Source organism: Tribolium castaneum, chromosome 1 (assembly GCF_031307605.1).
Source record: "Tribolium castaneum strain GA2 chromosome 1, icTriCast1.1, whole genome shotgun sequence".
NCBI classification, from domain to species: domain Eukaryota; kingdom Metazoa; phylum Arthropoda; class Insecta; order Coleoptera; family Tenebrionidae; genus Tribolium; species Tribolium castaneum.
In genome coordinates this window covers 12654019-12680558 of record NC_087394.1, presented here as the reverse complement: position 1 = coordinate 12680558, position 26540 = coordinate 12654019, and the positions used below count along the sequence as shown (strand labels likewise).

The 26540-nt window shown below is 29.4% G+C and overlaps 1 protein-coding gene across 6 annotated transcripts in view; it reads right to left on the bottom strand.

Moving 5' to 3' along the window:
* Window positions 1–1800: 1800 nt before the first annotated feature.
* The window catches only part of Evi5 (Ecotropic viral integration site 5), an 80994-nt gene continuing 56254 nt past the window's right edge, over window positions 1801–26540 (bottom strand). For 3 of the 6 annotated variants that reach the window (XM_008193123.3, XM_008193122.3, XM_064355469.1), the window contains 8 exons: window positions 22811–23037; window positions 17336–17527; window positions 16900–17259; window positions 12511–12669; window positions 12224–12460; window positions 11410–12177; window positions 8052–8153; window positions 1801–2818 (listed from right to left, as the gene is read on the bottom strand). In XM_008193123.3, the coding sequence (XP_008191345.2) occupies window positions 2528–2818; window positions 8052–8153; window positions 11410–12177; window positions 12224–12460; window positions 12511–12669; window positions 16900–17259; window positions 17336–17527; window positions 22811–23037 (2336 nt within the window). In that variant the 3' untranslated portion in view covers window positions 1801–2527. Of the gene's footprint in view, window positions 2819–7844; window positions 7895–8051; window positions 8154–11409; window positions 12178–12223; window positions 12461–12510; window positions 12670–16899; window positions 17260–17335; window positions 17528–22810; window positions 23038–26540 lie in introns of all 6 variants that reach the window. The other 3 variants (XR_001574693.2, XM_015978393.2, XM_064355477.1) reach the window with 3 other exon arrangements.

The window sequence follows — 26540 nt, the reverse complement described above, 5'->3', positions numbered from 1 at the left end:
TTACGAGTCATTTTATGAGTTATTGGGCAACTTTGGCTTTTTTGTTTAACTACTGCAGCGGATATTACTATTAGCTGTTTCAAAAATATAAAAACGCCAACGTCGCACTTTCTCTCAAAATGAGCTGTGATAAATTATTCAAGCACTTTAAAAAATTATAGTTAATGTCATTTTTACCTTCAATGAGGGATCTAATTATTAATAACTATTTTACAGTTTTACCAATTTTATAAAAAAAAATAATTCGGTAAAATGCGACGTGGGAGTTTTTATAGTTTTGAAACAGCTAATACATACCTACCATTTTTTTTATCTATTATGTGCTATTACCTATTTAATTTTTTGAAAAGATGAGCCTAAATTTAAATCCACAGATCTCAAAGAATAACAAAGATATGCACATAAAAATACACCCCCCAATGTATATTTTAGTCGTAATGTAACAAAAATCAAATAGACAAACTGTTTATTCTTACTTAACAATTAGTAGTTATCTAAACAGGTAATATTTTTGATTTGTTCATATTCTTATACAACTATTGATGTGAAGTTTAATCTAAATTTAAAAGAATCTAAATTAATTTTAAAATTGTAATATTCATAAACATAATGATCTATTGTACATAACACCACCGATATGCCGCTAATAACCTCGGCTTTTGTTAACTAAAAAAAAAAGTTTAATTTTATTTGCGGATTTTTTATTAATTTATTATCTATTCATTACTTAGTGACGATTTTTAAAATCATAAGTATTAAGAGTGTGTGCAAATGCATGTACGAAAAAAAATTGAGCATCAGAACAAACGGTTGATCTGCAAACCAATTTTTAAGAAAAAATTGATTAAATTTGTACTTTCAACTAATGAGTAATGACTTTCGTACGGAAATTACTTAATAATTTCTAAATACAAAGGTAATTGAGTTCTCAGTTATTCAAGATCTCTCAAATAGTTGTATTTTAAGAATTATTATCACTTTAATAATGAAGAAATTTACCATGTAAAAATAATTCCAATATCTTTTTCAACATATATGTTTTAAAGCATTTCCAAATCTCTATTTTGTGTTATCAAACTAGTTCTTACGTAGTTACAAGTACTACTTAGTTTGCAACTAGTACAAACTTTCTTTCTAAATTCAAAAAATCTGTATTTTTTGTGTAATTGAGAGGTCTAGCTTTAAAGTATACATTATCCATTATACATTTTTTTTAAAGGAAATTAAGAAATACAGCGCTTCTGCTGTAATTATTGGTGGAGAATTTAAATATAAAATTATTTTGTAAAGAAAAGACAACTTCCGATGTAGAAAATTATTCCAACCGTAATTTCTAAATTACTAATTAAAATAAAATGTTCAATTTCCAAAGCATATTATAGAATCCGACATGACGGTTGTTTTATAACTGTTTTTTATTATTTGGAAAAGTTCTTCCTTTGTTTTGTTATACAATCTGTTTATAAATAAATATAGTAGGTATTAAAAGTTTGCCGCTTCTTTCCAGAAAAAACGAGCAATGTTAGTATCTAACAAAATTAGTGATACTGGTTGCCTGCGTAGATAAAAATTTTCAGAAATTTCATAGAAATAAAATAATTAAATGCGGCAAATCCAAATTCCAGAACCACCTGAGATCCTACACCCTTTTATAAACAGACCGTATTTTTAGTAAAGCAGGTTTGGAAATCTATATTCATGAACTGATAGGTTACAATTTATTATAAATTTCAGAATAGAAAAAAAGAATGGTAAACCACTACAGATGGGGTAATTCCGTCGGGTTTTGAAATAAAGTAGTCCTTGATACAAATATATTTAAAAAGCAAAACAATACATAAATTGGTTTTATACATATTGCAACATCGATTTTTATTGCTGTCCTTCAGGGAAAATATTAATAAGTTAAGGAAAATGTTATAAAAATAAAAAACAAATAAATGTGCAATATGTTTCTCTAAGAGTATTTATTAATTTCTATCTAAAAATAAAACTTTCGATGTTTAACGTTTGGAATGTTTTTTGAATTATTGCAACTGATAAAAATAGCACCGTTGATTGGTTCATCAACTTGTCCACTTCTAAAGAAAAATACTGTTTCAACGACTTTGCGCAGCAAAATATTCTTAGTATAAACAAACAGCCCTCTCAATTTAATACTACCATTGTAACACAGATAGAATATTAGAAAATCTAATCTAACATCTCCTAGTTGTCTCACTAATTCATAAGTTACTCTTGGTTGAATTCCCAAGAACATTCTACCCTATATTAAATTACATACCAGACATTAACAAAATACACGAAATTTCCACACTAGAATCGGTTAAGTACATAAATCTAAAAATATATTAATACAAAATAAACAATAAATTATGACGACCTAGACTTACTTAAATGCACCAAATTTCCTATTCGTTTGTAGTATGTACTCTATAATGACAAATCCCGTTATATTGACCATTGGAAAAGTATATATAGGCAAAAAATACTACAAAATCTTATTCCTAAAATTTCAGTCGTGTTGTCAGACCTTTGGGGCACACTTCTCTTCGTGAGCATCTATAGTGGTGTGCGTATTCATGTTGGGATCTAGATCTACTTTGTTGTCGTTTTTTAGAGTAGGATTTTGACACATGTCGCTAAAAGTAAGCTCGGATTTGGAGGTAGGAGACTCGACTAAGTTTAATCTCAGGGAAGGATCGTCCAATCTGATCTTGGGATCGTCGTCGGTGCTGTCGATGGAACAAGACCTCTCCGACGGCAGACGACCACCCCCGGCAATTATTCGTCTCTTGAACGATTCCAATCTCATGACCTGATGGAAAAACAAATCATCATAAAATTGCACGATGGAAAGGTATCACAGACAGAACTGGAAACTGGGCGACCGTTAAAGAACAAAATTCCAATATGAAAACTACGGAGTAACAAAGAAAATATAATATGGAACTGGAATTTGTGCATGCATCATAGTTCTGATATGAGATGATTTGATGCATAAAACTGGTTTAAATTCTATAAATGTTTGCTTTAGTAAAATTGTTTACGCTGTATCTGTTCAAGAAATTAAATTAAACTTTACCTGTTTTTTTATTAATCAATGACATTTTCTGGTTAATAATTCAAGAGTTCAACTACAAAGTGCGAAATTTGTCAATTTTTTATTCATATTAATTAAACTGAGTAAAACAGTTAGTAATTAAGTGTCTTTATTAAGTGTTCTTGAGATTAAGCGCCTGAATGCAATCAAAAAAAATTTATAAAGTACTAGAAATAATCAGAATAATCTCCATTATGTAAACTAAAAAACCAGAGGTTTTTATAAAATGGAGTTAGTTCACTCATTCGAATTTATTTTTTGTTAAACTGTTTATTATGTAATTAATAAAACAAAGCAATAATAATATATTATGAACAATGAACTAATTGGTAACAGGAAAATATTTAGTCAGTTTAATCTTTTCCTTTAAAGAATTTAGAGCAAAATCTCTGATTTTTCTCAGAATTAATTTTTTTTCGAGCACTCTTAAACAGCTTCAGCTGTATTTACGTTTTTAGTTCTCTCATAGTTAAATTTATGTCAACCTTTTCGTCTGTTCCCTCTTCTAAGCTCCTTATAATTTCATATCTCTCAATTATTGTTAGAATTTTTTCCGTTTTGTAAATTTATTTATGACGAAAAATCGAATAAAATGAATACTAATTACCACTAATCGCCAAATTTGTTCTCAAAATATAGAAGGAATAAATGTATGCGAATACAAAAGTTTTAAATCGCAAAAAAATCAGAAAAATCAAAAGAGCTCAGAAAGAAGACCCATGTTTAATTTTTTTGTGGTTTATTCAATTGTAATTACAAATTTGTACCTCCAATAGTTTTTTGGTATGCCGTTGTATTTCTTTATTTTAAGTAAATTTTAGTAAAATGTCCAACCATAAACATAACAACTCGTTTAGACCTTTTACAAAATTAAGTAAAAACGTTTGTCAAACATTCAGTTAATCGAAAAAATTGTGAAGCCAAAAAAACAAAGCAATTTAATTATGTAAATGAGAACAAACCAGTACCAGATTCTATAAATTATTTTAAAATTCACGTTTTTTATTTAGTGTTATTAGGTCTCAATCAGTATAAGCATTTTCCACTATGAATTATTATATTACCGTTGCTATTAGAATTCTCTTGAATTCTGCTTGTGGAGACCTTTTCAAATTAACTATCAAAAATTATCTAAGACGATGTCCCAAAATCGATTTATTAATTTTTCTAACTTCCTACTACTGCAGTGGACTAGATAAATTATATTTTAGAAAAAAAATTTGCCTAGAGTAAAGTAAGGTGAATTTATTGAGTAAATTGTGTAAATATTAGGTATGTAAATACTCAACAGTTGACGTACCTGCACAAAATGTAAAATTATTCTTCTACAAATAGTTTTATTTTTGTATAAATATACTATTTCAAAATTATCTCCGTTATTAAAAACATTTTATTAAAACGATTTAAGCTAAAACTCTTAAGAATAAGGCATAGTGTCTCGTGTTAAAAGGAACGCCTCAACTTCGCGAACACCCCCTGTATTGTATTTTTAAAATTTATGTTTCTTAGCCTGATGATGTTTATTATTTAAACGAAAAGTTGCAACACGTCGTTAAATTTTATTACAACTAATTAAACTTTGCAATCGCGAGGCATAGGAATGTATCAAAATTCATATCTTTAGTTTATAATTTATTCAATAATGCAAACATATATTTCATAATGACAGATAACACTGTTCTGCAACAAATCCTCTTTTAAATATAATTAGTATGATTATAAAAGATTTAAATTTTTCTGAATCTATATTGGCCTTCGGTTTTTAGCTATGATGATGTTTTTTCATAATATTTTTTTAATTTCTCAAAATTCAATATTTCTTGTGTTTCTTCATTCAATTTACGTTACTTAAAAACGGTTTCAGTTGATGGAAAGATAAAAAAGCTCGAAACTACCAGAAAATCATTTGAGAATTTTTTTTCTTCTTATATAAAGGTCTAAAATGTCTTATCAAAAATTCATTTTTTTATTCTAACTTAAATTTGTTTACCGATAATCTTAGAACAGTATGGACATAAACATAAAGAAAGGTTCCATGTTAGATTTTTGTATATTTTAATTAAAATAGGCTTAACACGATATTTTGTATTTTTCTAAAACATTTCGAGTTAGTTATTGCTAAAGAAGCTATGGACAAGGTATTACAAAATTTATTTTTATACTTTGTGTTTATAATCAGTATATATCAGTAGGCTCATTGAAGTACAGTGTACTTTAACGAATTTAGGGATATTTAGCTTTTAAAAGTTTCATCGATAATGCGTGGAATACAATACAAGTACATCGATTTAATCATCATTTCTTCTTTATTTATTATTTTTTACCATTAACAACTGACACAAAATTCCCTAGACGACAAAACTTAAATTAATTAAAATAAGAAAAAAGGATGCGCAAAGTATAAAAAAGGTTAAATACTCATTTCATAAGGGTTTTTGTGCACTCATCCCATAGAAAGCTCGTTTAACCTGACCTGCTTGGTTTTTTTCGACATAAACTACATTGAAAACGATTAGAATATGCTTTCTAAAGTTCTTAGAGCTCAAAAACATACTACTTGAATTCATTACGAGCTCGTTATTGCTGCTAAAGAAAATGACAAATATTCTACAAAAATGAATTCTTTTATTTTTGGAAGCACTTGGCGGCGTTTTAAGTTTGTTTCGATGCCAGAAGAAGAAATACGCTGTGTAATCATTTTATAGTTTGATGTGGTACATGCCAAACATGTACTTTTATATAATTTTTTTTTAAGTTTAAAATTGCTTTAAAGGAAAAAAATGGTTGAAGCCCTATTCTCAATTACCAATAATCATCCTAAACTCATAGTTATTTTATTTTCGATAAGAATTAATCTACAAATATTAAAATTAATTAAGCTTGTGCAGGTAGATGTAATTTCTTTATTTAAAAAAAAATCATACTCAAAATTTATGGATAAAACAATGAACTACACATCTAACTTAATTCTAACTGGAACTAGTTATTTTTTTATTGAACAAAACAATTATTTAATATTATATAATGTTATTAAATAATTATTTAATATTATATAATATTATTTAATAATGTCCTAACTTAGTAAACCATGAAAGCGCGTAGTGTAAAAAATAGTTTTAGGCACATAGCCTCTTCATCCATTAACCCCTTCAGTTTTAAGTTTAAATTAACCAGGTGAACAGGGACTTAAGGGTAATTCGGAAACGAAATGGGAAAAGTTATTTAAAAATTAATAATTTTTCAGAAAAAAAGATATCGATGCGATTGAAAAATTTAAATGCTTTTTAACCTTGAATTTTTATGTTTAGCACCACGAGGGTCTTAACTAAAGAAGAAGAAAACAGTTCTGAATTTTAATTAACTTCAAACGCATTTCCAGAAAACCGTGGATTGATGTGCAAAAAAATCTTTAAAAAAAGAAGTAAACTCTCTTGAAATGTAGTCTAGAATGAGTCCATTAATCTTTACTAATCGATCAATAAATAAATGCTTGAATGTAGAATTTCATTTCTATTTATTTTTTTTCGTGTTATCAGTATAATTCTTCAGCTTATTTCGGCTCTATAGTAATAATGCCGCATGTTAGCAAGGTCAACATAAAAGAAACATGAAACTGATACCATTAAAATAAAATAAAAATAACAACGAGACCTTTTTACTTTTAAAATGAACCCAAATAATTCAAACCCACATATTTTTAGTTAAATAATTCTTCTTTTTTATGATTTTTAGTGTTTTAAACCGAATTATAATGTTTGGTGGCAAATTATTGTGATTAAATTTATTTTAATTTTTAAAATTAATAAATTTGATTTGTAATTCTAAGTAAAATCAACGATTTATATAAAAAGACGTATTATATCCCATTTCAGTTCTTGGTAGAATTTTGCAACAGCCCATTTGCATTTATTGGCGTGAAAAATTGATTTCTTTGTATGTTTTCTGTTTTCATTGTAAAAATAAAAAATTGTTATTTATGTTAAAAACTATATATTCGTAAATTTCTAAAAACTCTCAGTTTCTTTAAATAAATTTGCAGAAAAATTATTCACTGATTACATAAATGATATGTAACATGTTTAAAGTGGAAAACAATAATTTAGCGCAATTTTTTTGTCGTCTAATAATTTTTCAATGTGACTACGTATCTTTTTTCCGTCAAACAAATAGAAATGTATTTGAAAAAAAAAACAGCAGAAAAAAGTCATGTATTTGGTGTCTTTAACAAAAAGCTCCAGTGGCTAATTAACTACTTATTTGCCTTATCGAAGCCAATTTACCTGGAACAACATAATCAAACCGAAATGTATTTGAAGCTAATTACGTGTTTTTTACAATAAATAAAGAAGATAATGAACGTAACTAAACAATAGAGACAGAAATCGTTTAATTATATTCTTTTTTAAATAAAACTGTTATGAAAAAGGTCAAGAAATTAACAAATATGTATAAAATACTTTAAAGGTAAAGATTTATGTTTGTTTCCCATCTCAAATGAGAGATGACGCAATTTAATAATTTTCCTTTTTATTCATTCATTTTACAATATTAAAAATTGTACCAACAGAGCACTTCATAATACATTTGTTCAGACTTTTTCGACACGAAAAATTAAAGGTAGGACATAATTATTAAAATGAATAAAAGTACAATAATTACATCGATATCGAGCTTACACCAAGCATGCAAACACCCCAACCACATCCAAACTACTCCAAAAGCTACATCAGATTTCACTTACTCGAGCCACTTCCACGGCTCAGTATCCGGACTAGTGATAGGCGTGGGAAACTAAATAAATATCATTAGCACACACTATATTAACCCCCCAGTGAAGCAATTTTTTGTACACGTTAGTATGATGAAGAAGCAAAAGCGAGTGCTTTTTTCTTTCACATCGTGTGTGTGATAAAACCATCCAGCAACCCAATCACACGAATTAACTCACCTCGGCTTGAAGATCAGCCACTTTATCTTGCAATTCTCTAACTCGATCGCTATCGTCGACCGACTGGATTCGAAGCTCGCCTTCGGTGGCAATTTCCTGGCTCTGCAATCAAACAATCCAATAACTTCAAGCCGCCACAATAAGAGCAAATAAATGCAAAATAGAAACGTACACAAATATACAGCGAGTTGGTGAAGTATTTTATTTAACAATTTGTAAAATATATACTATATTAGCTGTTCCTAAACTATAAAAACGCTAACGTCGCATAATCTCTCAAAATTAACTGTTATAAATTATTTATGCACTTCAAAAAAATAATATCTGATGTAATTTATACTTTCAATGAGAGATCTAATCATTAATAACTATTTTACAATTTAAACAATCTTGTTGGTGTTTTTATAGTTTTGAAATAGCTAATACATTGTACTGCCCAAAATTATTTTTACCTTCAGTGGAAAATCAAACCGCTTTTTCTTTTTGTTAGGCAAAGTTCAAAAAAACAAAACATTTAAAAATAATAAAAATTTCTTTTATTATCAGTTTGTGTAATAAATAAAAACAAAATAAAACAGCGTTTTTGTTAAAGATTTAAGAAAAACTAATCAAAAGCTAAATCCAAAAATGTACAAAATTGTTTCATTCAAAAAAATCCATAAGATACGTGATTCTCAGGAAATAATGAATAAATAAATATACAGGATATATCAAAAATACGTCTGTTAATTTTACAAGGTAATAAAACTCATCAAGTACAACAACTTTTCTGTATAACATTTTGCAAAATTCTTATTTATTTTAAAAAGAAAATCGGTAGCATAACGGATTTCTGCAACAGTCTGTATACTTTAAAATATTTCAGATGACGCCACTGAGTTTGTATTCAAATATTTGAATAATTGAGTTATAATTATCCAATTAATTAATTGGATAAAGACCAGCTATAAGATATCTGACAGTTTCAACTGTAACTGCATACAGCGTATGCGAAAAATTGGTAAGAAAATGTATAAGACGTTCAAATTAAAACTTTAGAAAAACTCGTACTAACGTAGTTTTTAACTTTTATTTATTTAATGAAATCTTGCAAAAAAGCATAAAAATAATGTGTCTGACTTACGGAGAGCTAATACTAGAAGACTAAACAAGGTACAAAATAGCACTATTTTCTATATCAAAAAAATTAGTGGGGCGAGGAAAAAAAGAAAAAAAAGAATGAAATTTTTGATAAACTAAGAAAAACTAATGACTAAAATTTTCACGACAAATAGAATATTTGCGCTCCGTCTCATAGTTTTACAAAACGCTTGTTTTGACGTTTTGTCAGCAAATTTTTCTACGAAATTTCTCAAAATAATGGTGTTTCTGTCTGTAAAACCTAGAAAAACGCCCAAAAGTCATTGTTTACCAAAATTTTGGCTCGGTTAGCAATATTATTTCTCAAAATAATTGAGTTAATCTAAATTACATTTCATTAATTTTTTAATCGTTTCTTTTTGAAAAATGTAAAAAATTGTGTTTCTGTCTGAAAAATTTAAAAATTGCTTAAAAAATTCAAAAGTAGCGAACGCCTTTTTGAACAAGTAAGTTTAATTTTTTAGTGCGTCTCTTATTTTATTAACTTGTGTTACGGCGCACTGTTTAAACACACACCAATAATTCTATATAGTAGTTAATCATAAGTGACTTTTTGTACCGGTTTGGCAAAGTTTAGTGAAAGACTGAGTTCTTAGTTAAATGCTAAAATCTCGCGAAAAACCTAAATCAAAAGCTTAAACAAAGTCAAAATTTACGAGTTAATTTGGTTCGCTGACTTAGTTTTCGCGATATTTCGTGAAATAATTGCGATTATGACTGCTAGTGCACCACAAAAAAAACATAATATTTTGCTATCCAGTTTAGTAAATCCTCGGGAAAAGCTCAAATATTTAATTAACATGTGCTCATTTTAAGACGAGTTTTTATTTCAAAGACCAAAGACGTACTCATACATTACAAAAATGCGAAAACAACAAATTTTTTGACATAGTCCCGATTTTTTGGCTAGTTTAAAACAAAATTTCTCAAAAAATGACTTTTAATAAGAAAATCGATGAATTATGATGTCAATGTTAAACTTTGATTTATTTATTTTCCACTCCAAGAAAATCCAACAAGAAGTATTGCCGTACAATTTAAAACTTCTTCACAATTAGTGTTTTTTTTATTTGCTGTAATTTAAAATTAAAAGTTCGAAATGGACAGGAAATTTGTGGTCAGAAACTTTGGATAGAAGTGTGTGAAACTCCAGAAATTGTAGACAATCGCTTAAGTCCTAACATCAAAAGCAAGGGTAGACTGTTTTCATTGGGTCACCCTGTAGGAAAAATGCACGAAGCAGCCCTAAAAAACATTTCAGATCTAATTTGTTACCCGGTTTCGGAATAAAAACGTAAAAAAGTACCCGAAAAAGGAAAAAATTACTTTTTTTAACTTATTTGGTAAATGTTTAGCCTGTTTTATGAAGAAATTCAGCGAAATAATTCCGCTTTTAGATGTGTAAGGGGCCAAAAACACAAAAAAATGTTGAAAAAAATTAACGAAATGTTACAAAAAACTGGAGCTTTTTAAAACTTAAAAAAAAAAATTACTAAAATGTCATGCTTTAGCTTAAACCTATCGCTTAAACGCTCGAAACAAGCAAATATATTTTTTTTTTATATATTTTTTTCGATATTATTTTCAGCTTATTTTTAATGACATTTTAAGAAAAAATTATGTCTAAAAAACGTACTATGGCGAGCAAAATATTTCGGACACCTTTGACATTTGGATGACATAAACGTGTAATTCCCTATTTTATGACATTGAAATGTCAAAGGTGGCCAAAGTTTTTTCTCGCCATTTTACCTAAAAACTTCGTGAAAAAACTGGGTTTTTATATTCTAAATTCAAAAACGCGCTTGTTTGCAGAACATTTTAATTGCAATTAAATTTTAATTCGAGATTAGCTTTTGACAACGCAACTTATTAATATAGATTTAGTTCAATTCTGAATTAACTTTACATTTCGCTTTCTGTAAACCGACCTTAAATGTTAGAAAAAGGCAAACACGTATTCTAGCAATTTATAACTTTATTTAAAAAACATAATTCAGAAAAAAACAAGCTACGTCCAAAAAACTATCTTGCAAGACAATATTTTGATTTACCAAATGAATGTAAATGATTAAGACATTATTACTCTAAGTCTATTGGCAATTTTTTGATTTTGTATGTAATAAGTAAAATGAATAACAACTGGCAATAAAATTGTGACAGTCATAAATATTTAATATTTATTTCGTTTATTTTCGCAAAAATAAAAAACCTTTACCTTCAACTCCAGCTGGCTGATCTTTTGCGTGAGCTCGGCAATAGCTTGCGTTTTCTCCGCATCGCTAATCCTCGCCTTCATCAACTCATCTTGCATTTTACTCTCAAGATCCGAATACCGGCGATGCTCCTCCAACAAACGAGCCGCAGCTTCCCGATCCCTCAACTCAGCCTTCTCCAACTCATCTCTCTGCTTCTTAATTTCCTCATCCTGGCGTCTCAACTGATTCGTACTGACCTGCACCTGAGTCTCAAGCTCCATCACCTTAAGCCTCAACTCCTTCACTTCAGTCAAAGTCTCCATTTCTCGTATCCTAGTGGTCATAAGCTCGTCCTCCAACTTCTGCGTCTCATTGTTTCGGTTCTCCCAGAAGAGGAGTTTCTTGGGAGTGCTGTGTGGTTCCCCGGAGGCAGTCGGCTCCTGTTTGTGCTCCTGGAGGTGGCGCTGCCACTGATTGCTAAGTTCTGACACTCTTTGGCGCAAATCCTTCAAAGAGAGGTTAGCTTCAGCTTCGCGCAGCTTCACAGCGATCAGTTCTTCCTGGAGGTGGGCAACACTATTGTCTGGTGTTATTTCACGGAGTGTTTTTTTATCTTCTTCCAACTCGTGTATTCTGGCTCTTAAGTCGCGAATTAAAGCGTCGTTTTCAGCTTCACGTAATCGCACTTTGACCAGTTCTTCTTGGAGGCATTCGATCATTTCTTCCCTTTGTTGCAGTTGCTCTTGTTTGAGGGAAATTTCGTCGATGGAAGATTGTCTCGAAGTGTGCTAGAACTATTTGTAAAACAACAAAAAATCAAATCTTGGGACTCACAGTTTCTTCCATCATCAAAGACAATGACCTAATTTTTTCGTTCGCTAAAGCTAATTGGTGTGTCGTTTCCAAATGAGTGTGTCTTAAAGCGTCCAATTCGCGTTGAACTACAAAAGTAGTTTCTTCTTCTTCGGCTCTGCTGACTTGGCCACGGACCAAACGATCAGCTAGAGCCTTACTTTCTTCTTCCAACATTTCGCAGCGATGTTTCAGCTGCTTGTTTTCGGTTCTCAAGCGCTGAAAAACCATCAATCAAATCCTGAAATAAAGTAATTCAAGTTACTCACTTTCAATTCAGCCATTTCCTCTTGTTCCTTTGTTTTTATCACATTGTATTCTTTTTCCAATTTTTTCATTTTCTTGGCATTGTATTTCATATTGTAGGCTACTTGCATAAGGTTTTCCGGGTCAGCTTCGGCTTTGACGGGAAGCTCTTTTTGGAAAAACTGTAAATAAATAAACATTTTGATCGTTTCAAATGCTTAACTTACAGCCTTAACAATTTTTAAGTGTTTGTCAAACGCCATTTTTTCGACTAAGATACAAATCAACCTGTGTTAAATTTAACTGATAAGCGATACACAATGTAAACAAACTCGTATGAAATCTCTGAAAATGATTACAAAATTACGGACAATGAGTGTGAGAGAGATATTTTCGCGATGAATTTGTTAAGTCTGAGAAAAGGTGACGACTTATAAACAAATGAAAAAAATTGTTAGTATTTCACTGGCAAATAAGAAAAGAATTTGGCTGTTAAATATGACTCGAGATATTTGTTTTTTCATAATTATAGCGTTTTCGTTATTGTTGCTAATTTTTTACCCGGCTGATAATTTTTGATGTAAAAATTACATCATTTCGACCTGGTTTGCTTTTGTAGCCCGGTTTTAATGAATCTTCCGAAAAAACTAATTTGTTTTTTCGACTTATTTTTTTATATATTTCACGAAATATTTGCAATTCTTACTGAAAGCTTTTCTAAAAGGCAAGAAACAGTTTTGGAATTACTGTTCTGCGGGAAATATTGACTTTTTGGCTTAAACAATTTATTTTTGACAAAATTTTGCGCAAAGATGGCATTTTTCGTTAAAAAAAACGACCCACAAGCTCAAAAATTTAAGATGTGCATCTCTGACCAAATGCCGTGATTTTTCGTTTTAGTTTTAATTAAATTTCACGAAATAATTGCGTCTCTGACTAACAAATGAACTCGAACACTCGAAAAAGAAACTAAAAACTGTAGTTAAATTAGTAATTTGTACGCTTTTGTGACATCTCGCCAAAAAAAACTAGTTTTCAACCCAAATGTTGTGCATTTAAAGGTAAATGGTAAAAATCAAGCCATTTTAAATTTGTTTTAGTGATTTTTTTACCTTATTTTTGACAAAAGTTCATGATATTAATTGAAGTGGTTTTTCAAAAAAAGCTTTTAAAAAGGGCCAATAGCTAACATGGAAAAATAGGGTATTTTTGGTTTCAAATATAATGCATTCCTCTACTTTATCTTTACATTCACGCTTCATATGATAATACGAACTTTCTAATAAATACGACCTTTATTCAATTTTTTGTGTTTCTTCTAAACTTATGTATTTAAATTTTTAATCCTTCTTCTTATGACTGTTTTAATTGGAATTGCATTACTGACTAAACTGACTTAAAACTACTTTAAAAAAATGTTGGGCCAGTTTTAACTCAATTTTCCCAAAAAAACTCATTTGATGATTTTTCTATTTTGACAAAATTTCAAGAAATAATAATGCGTTTTCGCTGAAAGGCTTAGTATAAAGCACGAAAACGGAAAGAATACGTCACTGATGATTCATGAAAAACATTGACTTTTATTAAAAAAATTTAGTTCATAAACATGCCAAAAATGCGGCTTTTCTGACATAACTGCGCGAAACAGGGGTGTTTCTAATTAAAAAAAAACGTACCGTACTAAGTCCCTCAAAAAATTAAAAATATACCATTTTTGACTCGCTGATTTTGATTTTTCGTGCTTAAACGCTCTAAAAGGAGACTAAATAATGTGTTTTAATTAATTTTGTAATATTTTAGTCAAATTTTGCGAAATCTTGCAAAAAAAAACAAGTTTTCAATTCAAAAACGTTTACATGCTGGAAAAAAAAACAAAACCTGAGCCAGTAGATTTAATATAGATACTGACTTTACAGTTTAAATGTTTGACAAAATTTCAAGAAATAATTTCGTTTCTCACTTGAAAAAGTCCAAAAACTTTTCAGGTTTAACGAAATCCCGCAAAAAAACAGAGCTTTGTGTTCAAAAACGTACTTAATGGTTTAAAAATAGCACCATTCCTTAGCTATTTGGTGATTTTTTGGCTTATTGTTTAATTATTAATAATAATAATAATAATAATTAATTATTTTTTTTTTCGTGTAATAGTATCATTTTTGGTAAAAAAAACATGCATACAAGCACGAAATATGATGAAATAGCATTTTGATCCAATGACGTATTTTTACAACTACTTTTTGGCTAAATTTCTCGAAACAATTGCGTGTCTGAAACAAAAATATACTTAAAGGCTTAAAAAAAGAAACTAAACAATGTAGTTTTTAAATTAATTTAGTATTTTTTGGTCCGCTTTTTTGAAAATTTTTAATTCAAAACTTGCTTAAAAACCCATTATATTTTCGATATAATTTAATGATTTTTCATCTTATTTAAAAAATTTCGAGAAATAATTTTGTTTCTGACTTGAAAAAGTCCAAAGTTTTCAATTTTAACGAAATCCGCGAAAAAAAACAGAGCTTTATGTTCAAAAGCGTACTTAATGGTTTAAAAATAGCACAATTCCTTAGCTATTTGGTGATTTTTGGCTTATTTTTGAAACAATTTCGTGAAATAGTAGCATTTTTGGTAAAAAGAAAACGTGCATACAAGAACGAAAATATGAAGAAATAGCATTTTGATCCCAAATTGTATTTTAACAACTTCTTTTTGACTAAATTTCACGAAACAATTGCATGTCTGAAACAAAAATATACTTAAAGGCTTAAAAAAGAAACTAAATAATGTAGTTTTTAAATTAATTTAGTATTTTTTGGTCCGCTTTTTTGAAAATTTTTAATCAAAACTTGCTTAAAAGCCCATTATATTTTCAATTTAATTTAAGGATTTTTCATCTTATTTAAAAAATTTCGAGAAATAATTATGTTTCTGACTTGAAAAAGTCCAAAGTTTTCAATTTTAACGAAATCCGCGAAAAAAACAGAGCTTTATGTTCAAAAGGTACTTAATGGTTTAAAAATAGCACAATTCCTTAGCTATTTGGTGATTTTTGGCTTATTTTTGAAACAATTTCGTGAAATAGTAGCATTTTTGGTAAAAAGAAAACGTGCATACAAGAACGAAAATATGAAGAAATAGCATTTTGATCCCAAATTGTATTTTTACAACTTCTTTTTGACTAAATTTCACGAAACAATTGCGTGTCTGAAACAAAAATATACTTAAAGGCTTAAAAAAGAAACTAAATAATGTAGTTTTTAAAATAGTTTAGTATTTTTTGGCCCGCTTTTTTTGAAAATTTTTAATTCAAAACTTGCTTAAAAGCCCATTATATTTTCGATTTAATTTTATGATTTTTCATCTTATTTTTGACAAAATTTCATGAAATAATCGCGGTTCTGTAAGTCTTACGCCCAGTTTTGGAGAAATTTCGCAAAAAGACTAGCTCACAAACAAACTCTCAACAAAACAAAGCAATTAATATTATCTAATTTAAGGATTTTCCCCTTTATTTTCGCAAAATCTCACGAAGTAATTACGTTTCTTACTGAAACGTTCACAAAATGAAAAAATAATATCAAACATTGACCAAATCCATGATTATATTTTCTTAAATGAAATATGATTTTTCTAAATCGAACCGAAAAGTCACTAAATTAAGTCGACAATTATTACATTACGTATTTTATATTCACATATTTTTGTGCATTTGAATACATTTTTCAACCAACAACGCGATTTTGTAGCACAATTTACCAAAATAAATTGAGTAATAAAAAAATAGAGCAAATTTGCACATTTTCGAAACCCTAAACATGCTTTAGACCTAATAACTCAGTTTTTCACGAAATTTTCTTAAACCGAAACGTCACATCAGTAAATTCCAAAGATCACAAATGATACAGTGTGTTTTCTAATGATTCGCATCTAGTCGTTAGAAGCTTAGAAACTCTATCGTTAGAAATACAATTTTTTTCCTTTGGGCAACTGGAAGTATTTATTTTTTTACTGAAATTAAAACTTGAAACACCCTGTATTATTTGTCCATATATTCGAGTGTTCGCTAAGAGTTTGAGAATTTAGAAAAAAATAAGCCGGAAAGTACCGAATAGGTACAAACTGTTTTACATTTAGCAATTTCAACACTCGTAAAAAGGTATTTTGAAAATAAATTGCATTATTTCTATTTAACATCGCATTACTAATTGTCAAGCTACTCGTAATCGTTGAAGTGTGTTTAATAAGTTTATGTTTCTGTGCAAGATAAGTTTGCATAAACCATAAGAAAAAAAGAGTATGATTCAAATTTTTAAAGCAATGAATATAATGATCTATTATCTTGATGAAATAATGGTGAATTAATTTTATTCAAAAGTGTGTTATACTCAAGTTACAAAACAAACACTTTGACTAACCTTCAACATTCCTTCCATATCGAGCGACATGAGTTCGTCTTTGCCCAACGTCAACATGGCAAGTGCCACTTTGAAAATGATCTCCATTCCCTCTGATAAAAAGACATCCATGATCCTGCACGCTAGCGGTAGAGACAAAGCGGTGGTAAACAGTGTCAGAAACCAACTGGAAGCATACATCGAAGTGTGGAAATTCTGTGACTGGAAATGTTGGTTGAGGTCTGGCAAATATTCAGCGACAAGGTTCTCGAGCTGGTACATACAAAGGCCCAATTCTGCCATACTCGGTTTAAACATGTCACGCATGCGGTAATCTTGCATAATTTTAACGAGCACAGCGAAAGCTTCCTCTTCTGGCATCTGAAATCGGTAAAGTTTGCGGTTGGATTGTTGTTGGAAACGAATCAAAGTTTTCAAGTCCGATAAAGAAACTCACTTGCATAAGTAAAAGTCCGACGATAAAACCCGATCCCTGGCAATAACCCACTTCCCGATCGTGTAGGGAGTAGGCTTTGATGACGTTGAAGAGAGATTCTTGGCCAAGACCATCTTTTTCTTTGAAGAAGTCGTGCTCGGGGTAAGTGCGGGCGATGTCGCGACGGATGACTTTTTCACACGGAGATTTTGTCTGAAATTTTTATAATTGATAATAATACATACTATAATATGATATGATAATAATAACAAGAACTCAAAACAAAATAACGTACAAAAGAAAAAAAATAGGTTTTTTTATAATACTTTTCAAAATTTTGAGTAAATTGAGTTAAAGTTTTATTTTTATGTTCTAGCTAGGTACTAGAGATTCTGATACACAATAAATATTTATTATTGTTTTTTCAATATGGTAATTTTACCTTCATAACAATTGTTAGGTCTTAAAACTTATTAGATTTTCTTATTTAAGTTGGTAAATTTTCATTTAGACAATTACGAAGGCATTGTGAAGCAATTGTCCCTCGATGAGCACTTGTGGTAAACAACTGTTACCGCACTTGTACGTTAATGAACCGCAAAGCATTCTACAATGACCCTTTGAGAATAATTTTGCAAACTGCCACATTTAAGGGTCTTGGAAAACCCTCAAACTTTAACAAATTGTTAAAAGTGTATGTAGGAGTCAGTATATTTGCAAATTACTTGGAGATTCATTTATGTTGCTAGATAAAACAGAAAAAATCTTACTTTTAATTATTATAGTTTTTTAATTGTAATATTAATGGAAAATAAAATATTATGCAGTGTGAATCTGCTAAAAGTACATTTCCATTTTATCTCAAAAACATTAGTTATTGAATCATAAAGAAATTAACGTTTACCAAAAAATTTTACTGTAGATATGCATGTACATTTTTTCAGAAATGTTCCACAATTCCTTATTATAATTAAAATTAATTATTTAATAATATCTATGAAGTCGCTGAATTTTTTATTATTACTGTTAATTCGATTCACGTTCTTATAACGAGTGTGTTGTTTTGTGTAGAAATTACTTGTCGCTAGCCCGAAACAAATTTGTACATTTTCCAGTTCACATTTCATCGTAATAAAATTTTAAATTAGCAATTAATTAAGGTTTAGCAATGTTTTACTTGGGATCGGTCACATAATCGAAAATTACAATTAAATGAGAGGTATAAAACGACTAAACTTTTTTTGAAGCTACGGCAATTTTATTAAACAAAAAATTAAAATTAAAAAACATTCATGCAACTTTTCGTTTCGTAAAACAAAAACTAAAATCAAAAACAAAAAATGGCAACGTCGTACCATACAAGTACAGGATGCTGCATTTTGATGTCCGAATAGGCGATCTCCACTAAGACAACTAAGAGGTTTAGAGAAAAACGAGTGACATATTCTCGGGTCCGTTTTTTGAGAAAATAATTTTAGTCCAAACCGCATCTCGCTATCGTCTTTTGTTTTCGACTTATAAACAAAAGTTGACATTTTAGCGAAATCTGAAAAAAATTATATCTTCCTTATTATAAAAGATACACATTTAAAACAAAGGCATTATACAGGCACTTTTATTACAGAGAGTTTAATAATGTTATCAGAGATTTTTTTCAATCATTCGTTTAACTGTAATAACATAAAGTTTTATTTTTTTAAATGAGAATCATAATTGGCTATGACATTTTCGAAAAGCTTATTTTTTTCTGAACTCAAAACAATATAAATAAAGTTTGATATTTTGTATATTTTTGATACTTTGAAAGAAGTTGGCCATGGAAAAATTATTTCACATGAAAGGTGTGAATAATCTAGAAATTTTGTGAACGGTTATTAAAGTAAAAAATATAAAATTATAAAAATAAGCTGTGTTAAACTTATTTTCAATTGAACAATAAATACATTGGACAATACATAAAAAATGTGTAGAAAATTGCAAACGATGTGTCACTACCATTTGATGACACTTTTTTATGATAGTGAATTGCAATGGGGGTGAAGTGGATAATGTGTATTTTTTTACCGCAGATGGAATTTGATTTTGGTGTTTGGATTGTCATTTTTTTGTAAAATAAAATTTTATTGATACGCAGTCATACAATTAATAGGATTTTTCTTCTTCCAACATTTCATGTTTAAAATTGGAATATAGAATGACAACGTGAGCTTGCCATTTTAAATTTAAAAACAAATAATTTTTACTAATTGCAAATATTTGATCTAATAAAAATTTATTATGCTGTTTTTAAATTAATTAGGGTTTAAAAATCATTAAATTATAAATGCTTGTTGTGTAATACAATTTTCATAGTTTTAATTAAAAATCCAAAATTTTTTTCATGGCCTACTATATAGAAAAGGTTAAATGTTTTGTTTTTTCTTAAACATTTAAAATTAATGTATTACACAAAAAATAGACATATCAAATCAGAAAAAATAAGCTTTTCGAAAATGTCATAGCCAACTATGATTCCTATTTAAAATAATACAACTTTATGTTATTACAGTTAAACGAATGGTTGAAAAAAAATCACTGATGTTCTCTGAAAAAAAGTGCCTGTATAATGTCTTTGTTTCAAATGTGTATCATTTATAATGAGAAAGATATGAATTTTTTAAGATTTCGCTTGAATGTCAACTTTTGTTTATAAGTCGAAAACAAAAGACGATAGCGAGATGCGGTTTTGACCAAAATTTTTTCTCAAAAAACGGATCCGAGAATGTGACACTCGTTTTTCTCTAAACCTCTTAGTTTTGGAGATCGCCTTTTCGAAAACCAAAATTATACGTTTAGAAAAATATTAACCAAAAGTATCACCATGGTAACATTACTATATGTTTCCAAATGTTGCTGCACTTTTAAACTGGTGGTTTTAACTCATTTCAAAACCCAAAAAAAATGTTTTGCAACAATTCTTTTCGAAGAATTAGATAACAAATTAAGTAAACATTAAAATATATCATTAAAAACAACAGGTCTGCTTTTCCTTCCTACTATACATTAAAGTATGGATTTTTTGCAACTTATATGAGCTGCTGTGTCCGCGACTTTGACACACCCAATAATTCACCCAAATTCACGTTCTTAGTGAAAAAATCAAGTGAACGCTGATTTTTGAATAATTATTAATTTTTAAGGTATAGGAAAAGTGTACTTTCATCAGCAGACTCATCTTATACATATTTTGTTTAGTTTGTAGACAGTTTTCTTTATTAATTAAAATAGTAAAGTAGTAGGGAATTAGCTCTTCTTCAAAAATACCCAGGAGATTGTATCCCAGATTTTAACCGTTTATATTAAAATTGCGTTAAAATGTAAACAAATCTACAGCTCAAAGGTCTTTGAGTTTTAATTGTCTACAACTTTAATGCAAATGCAAATTGCAAAATAAAATTTTTTTTTAATTCTTAACCGTTTTAGGAACGTTTTGAAGAAAAATGGTACGAAGCACAATTTTAAATTTTTATTATATTTTACAAGTATGTTTAATTTTTCTTAGCTCAATTTTTCTGCCTCGGTGAACTAATTGTAAGCAGTTAGAAAAAAAATCTTGTATGCAGTTACATTCGTACTTTATGTACGAATGTAACTTGTGGCCTTCTATTCACGTGAAATTTGGTCTTTTATAAGCGGATGCACAAAACGGCGCAGCTTGTCCCTTGCTCCTTTGTAAACACTGTTTACTTCCGAATCAGTTGTTTTATCTTTTGACTGACAGATTTGTCTTTGTACAAGAACATATCCGACAATCTACGAGTTTTTGTGTTGTCAGAAATACGAGTATTTTCCCATACCCTATTTAATTAAACATACATGTACAAGTACACTTATTAACTTCCGCAAAAAATCCAATATGCGTGAGACAACCAATGCAAAAGTAAAACAGTTCTACAATAATTACGGATTCTTGCAAAAAGCAAAAACGTCTCAGAAATGTGAGACAAAATGAGGATTCGCCATGTGTTCTACCCTTCATTATTTGCTGCAATCTTTAGTTCATTATCATTATCAAAAAGTTTGCTAGAACCGAATGTTTCTCCACGCTTGAGACACAGTTGGACACGCACTTAAGTAGTTTTCTTAACTTGGGAAAAAATAATATCGACAAGTAGTACACAATATTCCAAGTTTTACCGCTCGCCAATAAAATAAACGTTTCTGGAAAGCAAAACTTATCTTAATAATAGACAAATTAAAAAAAATATTATTATTGTTGAAATAATAAATTTTACATTGGGGCTTTAAAAAACTTGAGAGAGCACAGCTAACGATAAAGTCATAGTTTATTCATCAACGTAAAAAATTAAAACCAAAATCAACACAATAATTCAAACTCCTAAATCACATATATTTGTGGAAAATGTTAAATGAAACAGTAAAAATTCATACAGTACTACTGTGTAAACATTAAACAAATTTAAGGACTTGTTCATTGATGCACTCTATTAAAAGGAAACCGATTTATTTGGCAACGATTTTTTTAAAGAACAAAACTGGATGTAGAAAAGCAAAAATCGGTTTAAACTGGCGCAAAACTACGATTAAATCACCAATTTTATTGAGATTATTTGATCGCTTTATTCCATGGAAGAAAACAATTATTTGGGTACCAGGTTACTGGAAAATACATGAATTCGGACGATTCCTTGGTACAAAAGGGCAAAAATCGCTTTATTCTGGTTACTCTGGTTGAAGACATCGATGTAAACAACAGTTTTATTGATATTTTTTTTATTTAGCATGACTCCTTTCTTGAAAGCGGCAAAAATCAATGTATAGAAGCTGAAATCGCTTTGTCTCTGGCTTAAAACGACGATTTTAATAACAGTTTTGTTCATAAGATTGTTTGCTTAAAAACGAATTCTCTGTAGAAAAAGCTAAAATTCCGTATTTGGCTGAAAACGACAATTTTAGATACCAATTCCACAAATCCACAAACAGTGGAATAATTGCAAAGACGATTAACGTTGTTAGAAACTGTCTTTCGTTTGCAATTACTCGAAATTTTATAAATAAATATACAAAGTTGACAAATCAGAATTATCTTTGACTAATTTAGCTGGAAATGTCGTAACTATACAAATTCCAAATACTTCGTGGAGTTATGAAAATTTATCCCTGAATAATTCATTCTTCATTTAATGCACTCTGTTGACAAAAAGTAAATATAATTGCGAAGATAATTACGTTAGGAACTAACTTTCGTTCGCAATTACTCGCAGTTCTAATCGACAAATCAGAAGTATCATTAGCTTGAGCAGACATTAAAAATTAAGCAAAAACACTAAAGATCCCAAACTTTTTACGGCCAGAGGCAACTTAATCTATCTCAGTATACGATTAAATTTTCTTTGAAATTGTAATAAATTATGGCAAACACATTTTTTAATCGTATGTTATAAACGTTAAACATGGGTCAGTATAAATAGGTAAATAAACTTTCAGTCCATTTACCTTGATATATTCGGCGTAGAGTTTCTTTTCAGGAGCTTCAGCTGCACTGCACAGCAATTGCCATACTATCGCCCTGAAATGTAACGGAATGCCCTTCCGCACCAATTCCCTGATTTGAGCATTCTGCTTCTTCCAATTATTCTCCCAATCATTGACAATACGCCCCCAAGTGGTCCACAAATCCTCCTCACCGCAATCCTCAGCTCGATCTTGCGTGGAGCTCGTGCCTAAAGACCGCAACAAATCTGCGGTTAGGAACACTTTCCAACACCAAAATTCTCCCTTAGACAAAAAGAGGTGCACATTTAATTTTTTTATTATGAATTTTTTATTGTTAACCCCTTTTCACCTAAGAAAATGGAACAAAATTAAACGCAAAGTTATTTCATTAAGGCCCGGTTTCTGGTACGGTTAAGCTTCAGTTAAATTTTATCTCTCCGCTAGTTGCTAAGGTAATGCCTATCTGATTGGCGTTTCTATGTTTTAACAGAGGTTAAAATTTAATTTTCCGATAAATGTTAGCTGTTTCAAAACTATAAAAACGCCAACGTCGCATTTTACCGAATAATTATTTTAAATAAGGTTGATAAAATTATAAGATAGTTATTATAGATTAGATCTCCCTCTGAAACTATAAATTACAAGAGCCATTAATTTTTTTAAGTGCATGAATAATTTATAACAACAAATTTTAAGAGAAAATGCGACGTCGGCATCTTTATAGTTTTGAAACAGCTTATATGTTTCCTTAATCGTAAATGCTAAATAAAATATATAATAAACGCTACCTACGTGAAAATACAAGGTGTATTAAAATGAGTTCATCTAGTTTTTTGAATTTTTTTAACACGTAAAAAAATTATGCCGCTCTACTCAAATGAATCCGCTATCAATAAATAAATGTCAAAACTGTCAGTTGTGATATTCAGAAATTATCAGTTAATTATTCGGAAATAAAATTAACTAGACGCCCTCTGGTGATGACTTTTGAACTATGTCGAAAACAGTAAAGAAATTTTCGTAATGCCACATTTAACTGACATTTAATGAATTGTTCAACAATTTTGCGTGTATAGTGTTAATTACTTACAATAGAAAGAATTACTTTAAAAGTACGTGGTGGTAAATACTAGCGTTGACTTTGGTTCTGTAGTTTTTCGTGGTTTAAAGTGTTTATTGTTGGAACTTGAAAGTGGATAAAAAGTGAAAAATATTAAAATTTTGATTACAAAGTGTTATCAAACAGTTGTCTAATTAAAGATTATAAGTAATGGATCACAGCGAACACAAAGTTTGGCTCAAGAAACCAATAAATTAGTGAAGTGTTATGAATTTTAGGTTAGAATTTTCCACTGAAAAAATCATGAAATGCTGCGGTAAATCTACAAAACTACAATAAAGATTAACAACTGCTGATACCTTTAAACGTAAATTATGCCAAAAGGTAGGCTTTTCAATGTCTTTGTAATAATTTTCCAATAAAGAAAGTGAACCAAACAGTCATTCGTTATTCGTGTTTTCCTCGTCATCTCTCATTTGTCAACATACGTTTCTTGCATCAAAGATGCAATAATCATTCCGCATAGGCAATGTAATAATTGTGAAGCCCCAAAATTCGTATAACGCTCAAAATATCCGAATAAACATTTTCCCGCCATTTATGGTTACTGTTTTCGACCTAGCTCAGTGGCGCCCCCAACGGTAATTTTACTGCCGAATTACATTTAAACATTTCGTTAAACAAGCAACTAAAACGTTACACTGTAAGAAAACAGATTTTACGTGAGAAATTCACAGGCGACTAGATGAAAATCATTACAGTGGAACCTCTCTCTATAAGTCGAAGTACTCCTATAATCCTATATTGTTTTATGTGACAAGCATAAAATTAACAAATTAACAAAAATCGATTAAATTCACAAAATACACAAATAAATATAAATTTGTAGTTACCTACATGTTTAAGTTACCATTTTTCTTTGAAAATTTTGTAAAATATTGTAAAAAGACAGAAATATGCTGATGTTGTTGTGGTCTTACGTTTACAATTTGGTGCCTTTATGTGCTTACCTTTAACTGCAATATTTTGTTATTTCTGCAGAACACTTTTTCACAGACCAGACTATCGAAGTATCAAACCTCGATTTTTCGCTTAAATGTAGCGCTTTTACCATTGACCACCCCAGCAAGTGATCAGCTTTTGCACATATTTTAACTGCTTTAATTAGCCTAAAAAGCAAATATTTTGCACGAATCAGTTCAAAAGCCATCAAATTAAGTCAAAAAACATAAAACATCAAATTAGGTCGAAAAAAACTCTTAAGTTTTAGCAATTTTTTCAATTTAATACTGCTCTAATTTTTAACTAAATTTCATCAAAAACCAAAAATTAAGATGAAGAAGACAATGTACTGGGATTTTAAAAATTATAAAATTTTATAAAATTATAAAAAAATTAAGTCAAAAAACTTGAACCTTAAAATGGCATTGTCTTACGGTTTTTTATGATCTCAGCACATTTTTGACTCAAAAACCCGAAATTTTTTACGAGTTCCGTCAAAAAATCTCCTAAACATTACATTTTTAGTAACAATCAATAAAAAAATTATCGAAATTTTCTTTAAATGTAAGCATTTTTACACAGAAAATACTAAATTAAGCTCACTATTGCATTGTTTTCGATTTTTTTTATTTATTTATTTTCCCTTCTCAAAGCATTTCAGCAATTTTTGAGCCTGAAACACAGATGTTTACGTCAAAAAACGTCAAACTTGCAGTAAACTTTACAGTTCTGAAGCAACAATTTTTTGATTAATTTAATCCTGCAAAGACAAATTCGATATCTGTTGGCCAATTTTATGCATACAATGAAGAAATTAATCCAATTCGTATGCGCAATGCAAAAAATTTTACTTATAACTTTTATGAGGTTTTCAGTGAGGATAGTGAGAGCAACAGAAATCTGTTCCACTAAAGAGGAATTCGACTTGAGAGGTTCGAGATATGAAGGTTAAATTACATCGATTTCTTTTAGTAAATGCTCGAGACCAAAGAATTTGTTCGATTTTTCAAATTTTCGAGATATAGAGGTTCGACTTAAGAGTTTCCACTGTATAACACACCTTGCAGTAAATTTCAATGGAAAATAATAATTGCTAAGTAAACATAGTAACTGAACGTAAACGCTAGGTATTGTCCATTATTTTTTTAAAACAATTGTCAATGTCAAAATTCTGTCAAAGACCAGACTAAAAATAAGTTTTTGGTTAAGTTAAATGGCAGAAAAGTTGTAACAGGCTTAAGGAATTAGACGATAATGACACGGAAGAATACAACTGACCATTACTCAGTTAAACTTGAAAATGAGAATTCATTTATTCGTTTTACGTTACCAACCTAATAGGTAATCATCAAATAACTAGTGACTGATAGTGGCTCATATCAACATAGCACTTTTATTTTAAAGAACAGGCAGAAAACAGAAATCATAATCGCTAGTTAAAAAAATACAAACGCTACGTGAAAACAGTAAATACTCTTACTACCAAAGATTATTTATATTAAAAAAAAAAGGATCAATGTAAATCCTCTTCTCTAATAATTATTACTCCCCCCTACGTCAACAACTTATTGTTTTTAGTCTGACTAGCATATCAAATATTTAGCATAGTAAGTAAGTTTTAAATACCTAGGTAGGAATAGCGATTTATGATTATGTAGTAGTTAATAC